Raw genomic sequence first — 9,345 nt, 5'->3', positions numbered from 1 at the left:
GGGACAATGATTTTAAAAAATTATGTAAAAAAATAATATATTTTAATAGCATAGTTCTATCTGAGTAAATGTTTTTTCTTACACCACACACACTCGCTTGGTGCAGGCTGGGTGGGGGGTATAAAAAAATTTTTTTGTTTTTGCTTAAATCCCGGCAATGGACCACCCTTAAGCTAAACAAAACCTGTGTGTTACTTCCACATCATCATTCCATTAAATGTGTTTACAGGGAGAAAAATATCGAAAAGCATAAATACGTCAAAGTGACAAATAAACGAGGAAGGTTGTGAGATGTGCTAGAAACAACAGCTAAATCTCCCTTAAATCAAAGGAACTAGTTAAAAACAAATGGTAGATTCGGATTGTCCGTGGTTTAAAACTGATGTTTTTCTTTTTTAAACTGGAAAAAAAGAGAGGAAGTTTTAGGATTGGTGGGGGAGGAAAATTATATATATTTTTTTATTTGCATAATCGTACGATGTCCAGTGTGTAGAACACAAATTCGCTAAGTTATTCTGAAAATTCAAAAAATAGGAGTTATGACGGATTAGATGATGTACTTCGATCAGAACTCGGCGAAAGTAAAGAATACACACGTTGGTTAGGGTTAGGGTTTTTGTTACGCCGAAAACGGGTGGTGTACGTATTCTTCAGCTCCGCCCAGAACTCCATCGAGTGAAGTATTAGTAAGTAGAAAAGAAGACGGGACCACATCCCCGTCGGGAAAATGACCATGCTTGAAATGTGTAAAAGGAGTAAATAGGAGTTCTATTCGCCGAACTTAATGTTACTATGGACGGGCAAGAAATGTAGTGATGTAGGAGGGAATATATAAAAAAAGGAACAGAAAGAAAATGAAATGCTGAAAACTAAATAGTTTCTGAATAGCTGCCATGGGGAAGGAAACGGACACAAGAAGAAGAGAAGCAGAATTAAGAAAAACTGAAGTTTTCGGATAGAATTTCATAGAATCGTAATTTCTTTTGTATGAAATACAACGATACTAAAAAAGAAAAGCTGCCCCTAATTATATATGCCTTTGAAATATACCAATGAAATATTTTAAAACTTTGCCTTGAGAATACTCACTTCTTTTCCTTTCGTTTTTCGTCGATAAATTCGATTAACAACACTGAAGTTCCTCCGAGGAATTGGCAACGGTGGACACAAGAGAGAAGCAACAAAACAAAGAAGGACATTTGGACATATTTAGAGATTTATTGTTAACCGCAGTTTCGTAGTTAATTCGGTAACAGCTTGACTATAACTGGTGTTGTGTATTGATTGAAATCAACCAATGCAGCTTAGCCACGACATGAAAAGAAAATCATAATTCTGTTTGATCGGGTCGTTTCCGGGGCTAAACAATTACGTTGCAGCAATGGCTCCATTATGTACTAGCACAACCTGCTAGAAATAGCAGCCGAATTTCCGTCACATCATACTGTTCAGTCTGAAATTTAAAACTATATTCTATCATGTATAAATACACACACACACACACAAAACTGAATCCTAAGGGTAATGTCTTAGAAAAAAATCTGTGACTTTAAATGAGGGTTAGGATTACAATGATGTGGATATCCCCATATGGATATGTTTGTGATTGGTCAAGTCCTCTTTACATGCTTGCATATGGGTTGCACAGGGTTTATTTAAGGCAGATGCCCTTCCTCTCACTAACCCTTACCTGTTTCCAAGCTAGGTGTTATTTCTTCATGGTTAGACATGTTCTCATGCAGACTATTGGAAATGAATGACACTGCTTGTATGACGGTGACACTCGTTTACAACTATCACATGATGTCAAGACACGAAGACTCAAACACATGCACACTCAGACACAACAGGTTTCTTTCAGTTTCCTTCTATCAAATCCATTCACAAGGCTTTGGTCTGGCCAAGGTTAGAGTAGAAGACACTTGCCTAAGATGTCACATAGGACTGAACCCAGAACCATGTGGGTGAGAGGTAAACATTTTACCACACAGCCATCATTGCAGCTATGATATCTATTATAAATCATTGCCTCAAAAAAGTGAATTTACTAAACATCATCATCATCATTTAACATCCATCTTTTCCTCATGTGTCCATCTTTCTTTTCTGCACAGACGTTCAAAAGTGCAGACATTTTCTTCCTCTCTCTTCTATCTATTCACTCTTCAAAAAAATGTTTCTTACAGTGTTCACTATTTTTCTCTCGTTCTGGTCTAACGACCCACCATGTTTGTTTTCATTCGGTTTCCTTGTATGTCTCCACTGTCCTGTTTTTATTCCCAACTTTGAATCTCCATAAATACCAAATTTTATTTTGGTACTTATGGGAGCAACTGTCTTTGAAGACTCATATTGTCGTTCAATGCTCAAAATGAGAAGTAGATAGACAGCCGACAACTGATGAAGGGTCCTTTCTCTGTGTTTACTTGTCCTGTTTTCCATTTTTTTTTCTCGTTTATGTATTTAACACGTTTGTTTATTTATTTCATGTTGTTTGAACCATTGGTGATGTCCTGTATCCATATATGCATGTATGTATATATATATATATATATATATATATATTATTTATTATACATATATATAGATGCACATATATATATAAATATATATATATACACACACACACATAATTAATTTGAGGTCTTCCACTGGTTTAATCCCTATGATATAATGCAAAAGTCATTGGTATATGTTCAGGATTATTGAAATTATTAATATTGGGGAAAAATATGTCAGGTCACATATGAGGCTCTCATAAGTGCTACTGGTAACACGTAATCCAGTACAACCTGTTGCATGGTCGGGTTGCCGACGACTAAACTGGCACCCCCACTCGGCTACCCTGGTGAGGAGGGTTGCTAGAATCCCAACAGGATTAAAAACAAGACCTGCTGAAAGATCGGATGGACCTAGTGCAGGCTCAACAGCTATCTAGCAATAGCACGGGTACACAGAAATTCCGGGATGGTGTCCGGTGGGCTGAAAGACCACTGGGAGTGAGGCACCCCTCAGCTTTTGTTGAAGCATGTCTCTAGGAGAAGGTCACTCTGATATGAAACCAAATATGCAGGGAATGGCATTGGACATTTTGGGGATCTTTGGTTTGTGCTAGAGATCACGGCGCTCCCACATCCCTGAGCCTGCAACTCATATTGGCACCAGACATCTTGCTCCGGCTTGTCTCTGGATAATGTCAACAAAGTGGAGAGGGTTTATGAGGTGTTGTGCAAGCCTCATTGGACCTAAAACTCAGCACAGGTATTGCCAACCTCTGCTCGACATGTGTGCTTTTTTTTTTTCCTATATATATTTATCTTATTTTTAGTATATATTTATTTTATTTTTAGTATATATTTTCTTCATTTTTAGTATATATTTTTATTTTTATATACATATATATTTTTTATTCAGAAGTTCTGGTGAAAATGGGAAATATCTTCTCCTAGGACAGCCTCTGACTTGTCTCCCATCAACCAATGTTTACCTGCATACAATGGGCAAAAGAACACCATTAAGGATAATTCAAAAATTACTCTAAACACCTTGCATTTATTTAAAGTTTAATGCTACATTGACAAATTAACATTTAGTGCCACAATAAAGTCATGAAGGGACCATAGATACAACTTTTCATATTACAAATAAAATTAGTCATCTGATGGAATGCATAAAAAAAATAACAAAACAAGAATATACGAGAATACATAAAAAATATATATATACAGTTCAGTTGAATATTAAATATAATTAGATCTAATTATAGTACGATGAGATACTACAAATAACAAAGTGATGTGTTTTCTCTCATGTAAGAATACAGATGTGAATAATTGTCATGTTTCAGAGAATGATTTACCAAATATTACGCTGATATAGTTTTTCTCTTACACTATTACATTTGTGCTTAGTTAACCGACTACTGTGAGAGAATGATCTACCACAGTTGTCACAATGAAATGGATTGTCTCCTGTATGAATACGTCTGTGAGCAGTTAACTGGTTTTTGCGACGGTATGACTTACTACACATGTCACACTGATATGGTTTCTCTCCTGTATGAACGTGTTTGTGAATAGTTAATTCATCATTTCGTGAGAATGATTTGTCACAGATATCACAGTGATAGGGTTTTTCTCCAGTATGAATGCGTTTATGTCCCTTTAAAACATTACTATGAGAGAATGCCTTACCACAAATATCGCAATGAAACCGTTTTTCTCCAGTGTGAGTGCGCTTGTGAGTAGTTAACTGATTATTTCGAGGGTATGATTTACCACAGGTATCACACTGATATGGTTTCTCACCTGTATGAATGTGTTTGTGAGCAATTAATTCATCATTTCGAGAGAATGATTTGTCACAGATGTCACAGTGATAAGGCTTCTCTCCTGTATGAATGCGTTTGTGCTTAATTAACTGGTTATTTTGATTGAATGATTTACCACAGAAATCACATTGGTATGGTTTTTCTCCAGTATGAATGCGTTTGTGATCAGTTAAGTTAGTACTTTTAGAGAATGATTTACAGCACATATCACATTTATATGGTTTCTCTCCTGTATGAATACGTCTGTGTGTAGTTAAAATATCTTTACGAACGAATGACTGACCACAGATATCACAATGATATGGTTTCTCTCCTGTATGAACACGTTTATGAATAGTTAACTCACCATTTTGATTGAATGCTTTACCACAGATATCACAGTGATATGGTTTCTCTCCTGTATGAATGCGTACATGAGTAGTAAGATGACCTTTTGTAGTGAATGACTTTTTACAGATATCACATTCATATGAAGACTTTGCTAAGTTTTTTGCCATTTCTTCAGGATAAAAACTCAATCTTTCAACTCATTGAACTAAAAACATTTTCTTCTCACACCACAGTATGTTGCTTGTTCTCCTTTTATATCATTTATTTCTAACAAATATTCCTTCTGCTATATGTCTATCAATTAACTGCAAAGACCTTTATAAATTTATCTAAATTTATTTAGAATGAAAAATTATTTTGTACTTATTCCAGCCAGTGAATTACACAAATGTTAATAATCTTAGAAGCAACATTTCGCCATAATTCACCAGACTTATATAAGCATGGTTATATTTCTTCTGTATAATATATTCCTTTGCCTTTAAAAGATGATATATATTGAGGATGCTTCTGATGTAAAGATATAATTCTTATGTCAGCTAGTATCCTGAAATAATAAGAGAAACAGTGTAAGATATAGAGGATATTTAAACAATAGAGATTTTATAGCAGAAAATTTTATTTTATTTCTATAAATTGTAGAAGTAAATTTTCAGCTAAACAGTTGCACATCACTACAATTTTATTTATATATATATATATATATACTTTTTATTAAAGCTGCAAAATTATCACAGAACTGTTACTCAAGAGTTTCACGTTCCCATTTGTCAGGTAGTTGGAATGAATACTGAATTAAAATCATGATTGTACATGTACAATAATGTTATGTGATATAATTGAAATCAACGAATAAGCATTTAAATTTGATTGGGTGAAATGTTTTCAAAACATAACTGTATAATTTCCATTACAAGTTCAGTGGTGTGTATGTATATATATATATATATATATAAAGATAGTTAAAACCAAACTGCAACATGTTGAATGGTTGTTGTTTTTTAAAATAAAAGCTTTGGGTGCAATAAAACTATCGCTTGTCATACGCAATGATTATGGCAAAGAAGGAACAAGGGCTATCCACGAAATGGTCAAATAGTTGATGTTCAAGACGGAAAATCAAATTAAAAGATGTACCTATAAGCCTATGAACGATTTAGGTTAGGCTAGGAGTTTGTTTAAGCTCTAAAAGACCAAAAGCATAGCTACAAAATCTTTTAATTGATAGATGTTTCAATCGCTATAAAAAATTAAAAAAACTAATATGTACTGAGAAGCTAAACATGTCTGGGTAGGTGGGGTGTGGATTAGTCTCTCGGTATACGAGTCCTTCATACCCGATAACTGCCATAGCAGCATCGTTATCACCTAGTTCTTATAGCCGAATCTGTAGACTTAGAAAAGAATTTCCAGACATTGAAACAAAGCCCAGAATAAGAGACCACAAAGTGAATTTAGCAAGTAGGAAAGAAGACAAGACCCTGATCCTATCAGGGATATAGCCATGCTCGAAATAGAGAAAAGAAGTCAGTATGAATTCTATTAAGGGTACACGAAATGTAGAGGTGGAGGGAAAATATTTAAGAAATGAAATGAAATATTGAAAATTGAAGCGTTTCGAAATAGCAAGCAATACTTCATGATGATTGGGGAAAGGGAGCAAAAATAAGAAATTAAAATTTTACGATAAAACTTTTCAGAATCGTAATTTCTCTTCTATGAGAAATAAAAAAAAAGAAACAGGTTCCCGTTTCGTTGGCCTTTTCATAAACCCATCAGTCCAAAAATATTTTATATAGGTTTAAAAACATTAAATACTTACTTCTTTTTATTTTATATTTCGCTGATAAGAGTCGATTAACTTGGAAGTTCTTCGCCAGAAAATAATCAAGAAAGATGTTTAAAATCAAAAATCTAAAAGAATATATGGAAACACTCAGAGATTCATTGTGAACCACTGTTTCGTACAAAATTCGATAACGGCTCGTTTCTAAGTAGGTTCTGTATAATAAATAAATAAAAGAAAAAATGAAATGCAATGTGACCAACAGATGGGAAAATGTTCATAAGTTTCCCAGGGTTCAAAAACTACATAGCAGCAAGGGAACATGTATAGATGACCTGCTAGAAACAGCAGCCTAATTTCCCTCGGATTATATATTTCAGCCTTGAATTGGAGGACCGTATTCAACAAACTGGCACTTCGTTACGACGACGAGTGTTCCATTTGATCCTAGCGTGAAATGAACGTGCGAGTGGCTGAACACTTCACAAACACGCGCACCTTCGATGCAGTTCTCGGGGAGATACAGCGTGACTCAGTGTGACAAGCGTAACCCTTTGAAATGCAGTTATTACTCATATTTGGCAGCTGATTGAACAGAAGCAACGTCAAATAAAGTATCATGCTCAAGGACACAACGCGCCACCGGCTATCGCACTCACGACCTTTCGATCGTGAGCCGGATAACCTAACCACTGAGCCACGCACCTTCGTTTATGTTCAATAATGTATTCTTGATATACTCTGCTACAGAAGGGCCGCGAACTGGCAGAAGCGTTAGCGCGCCGGGCGAAATGCTTGGCGGTATTTCGTCTGTCGTTACGTTCTGAGTTCAAATTCCGCCAAGGTCGACTTTGCCTTTCATCCTTTCAAAGTGGATAAATTAAGTACCAGTTACGCACTGGGGTCGAAGTAATCGACTTAATCGCTTTGTCTGTCCCCTCTATGTTTAGCCCCTTGTGGGCAATAAAGAAATAGGTATTTCGTCTGTCTTTACGTTCTGAGTTCAAATTCTGCCAAGGTCGACTTTGCTTTTCATCTTTTCGGGGTCGATAAATTAAGTACCTGTTGCGTACTGGGGTCGATCAAACTTTTCTACAATTGTTGATTATTTTAGTATGTTCATATATAAAAATATGTCTAAATTATTTCTATGGCCAAGTGACCTCTACTATGGGTCTGGAATGACCAAAGCCTTGAGAGGATTTTAGTTGAGGGAAACGGAAATAAGCTGATCATATATATTCTTTTGCTGGAGCACTGCCTTTCAGCCGAACAAATCGACCCCAGGGCTTATTCTTAGTAAGCCCAGTATTTATTTTATCAGTCTCTTTTGCCGAACCACTAAGTTATGGGGATGTAAACACACCAGCATTGGTTGTCAAGCGATGGTGGAGGGACAAACACAGACACACAAATACATACATATTTAACAGGCTTCTTTCAGTTTCCGTCTACCAAATTCACTCACAAGGCTTTGGTCAGCCCAAGGCTTAAGCAGAAGACACTTGCCCAAGTTGCCATGCAGTGGGACTGAACCCAGAACCATGTGGTTGGTAAGCAAGCTACTTACCACACAGCCACTCCTGTGCCTATACATATATATTTCTTTTGCTTCAGTCATTAGACTGTGGCCATGCTGGGGCACCAACCCAAGGGATTTTTAGTTGCATGAATTGACCCCAGTACTTATTTTAAGTCTAGTATTCTTTTATTCTCTTTTGTGAAACCACTAAGTTACATGGACATAAACATATTAAAACTGGTTGTCAAGCAGTGGGGGCAGGATACACACAGACACATACGCGAGTGTGTGTGTGTGTATATATATATACATGACAAGCTTCTTTCAGTTTCCATCTATCAGATCCATTCAAATGCTATCCATTATTCTCGGCTTTATTGTCTCCAACTCCACTGCTAGAAATAAGGAAGACTGAAGAAAAGGACTAATCTTGTTTGAAGATTTATCCAAACTAAACTCAGTTCAAAGATATTTGTCCCAACACGGTTAAATAATGAAATCAAAGTCCTTTGTTTACAGCTGTAAATATTAGCATGTGTACATTCTTCCTGAAAAATGTTTTCATTTATTTTTAAGCTGATGAGAAACTATTGTCCATCAATGTTTGGAAAAATAATTTTTACACAAAACTAAGATTTCCAGCAAGTCATTTATTCTGCTTCTGAACGTTGCAATGACTCAAACAGTTTTTGTATTATGTTGTTTGTTCTTGATACAAATAGCAATCACATGCATGTAAAATGATGAAATCATATTTTAATTATTATCTGAAAATGGAAAATATCTTGTCTTTAGACAGCCTCTAACTTGGCTCTCATCAACCAACTCACTCCATTACATCTCCACTACAAAGCCACCATCATCACCATTCCATCTACAATATCATCCTGTTATTTACATCTCATTCACTTCCTCATAACATCAAATAGTGTCAAATTTATAGGTTTGAAATAAACAGTTAATGAAAATCAGTTCAGAAATTGTGCAACTTTCATCATACATTGATCAAGTCAGTGAATTCTATGCATAATTTATAGTTGAGATCAAAAAGAAGAATTTGGTAGATGTTCCAAATAAAAAATAAGAGAAGAATAATTTAAGAGTAAACCAGTTTTATTTACATTTCAAATTATTATAAATATTCACAAAGATTGGTGCAGTCAGAACTCTGAAATTTGAGATTTACACTTGAAATGACAAAATGTGGACCAACACATTCCTTAAAATGGACATAAAAACATTGATAATTCAAAGATTGCTCCACACATTTTGTATTTAGGTAAAGTTTAATAATGCAACAACAAATTAATATTAAGTTTCACCATGAAGGAACCATGCCACAGATAAAATTATAGATATTACTAACAATAGAAGTAA

The 9,345-nt window shown here is 35.2% G+C and overlaps 2 protein-coding genes across 3 annotated transcripts in view; both read right to left on the bottom strand.

Moving 5' to 3' along the window:
- Window positions 1-3,546: 3,546 nt before the first annotated feature.
- LOC106880864 (uncharacterized) lies at window positions 3,547-7,267 on the bottom strand. The gene is made up of 2 exons (XM_014931013.3): window positions 6,483-7,267; window positions 3,547-5,207 (listed from the first exon to the last, which is right to left on the bottom strand). Exon 2 carries the CDS (start codon window positions 4,825-4,827, stop codon window positions 3,856-3,858), a length of 972 nt encoding a protein of 323 aa, XP_014786499.1. The 5' UTR covers window positions 4,828-5,207; window positions 6,483-7,267; the 3' UTR covers window positions 3,547-3,855.
- Window positions 7,268-9,063: 1,796 nt separating this feature from the next.
- Window positions 9,064-9,345, bottom strand: part of LOC106880862 (uncharacterized) — a 5,346-nt gene continuing 5,064 nt past the window's right edge. For both annotated transcript variants that reach the window (XM_014931011.2, XM_014931010.3), the window contains exon 2: window positions 9,064-9,345. This exon is cut by the window's right edge and continues 1,679 nt beyond it. The gene's annotated coding sequence lies outside the window, so the exon portion shown is untranslated.

Source organism: Octopus bimaculoides, chromosome 13 (assembly GCF_046866305.1).
Source record: "Octopus bimaculoides isolate indiv1 chromosome 13, ASM4686630v1, whole genome shotgun sequence".
Lineage (NCBI taxonomy): Eukaryota > Metazoa > Mollusca > Cephalopoda > Octopoda > Octopodidae > Octopus > Octopus bimaculoides.
This window is presented reverse-complemented; position numbering and strand designations above follow the sequence as displayed.

Bases quoted from the DNA above. Each gene is read 5' to 3' on its own strand.
- LOC106880864 (XM_014931013.3), bottom strand. From the start codon at position 4,827: ATGGCAAAAAACTTAGCAAAGTCTTCATATGAATGTGATATCTGTAAA.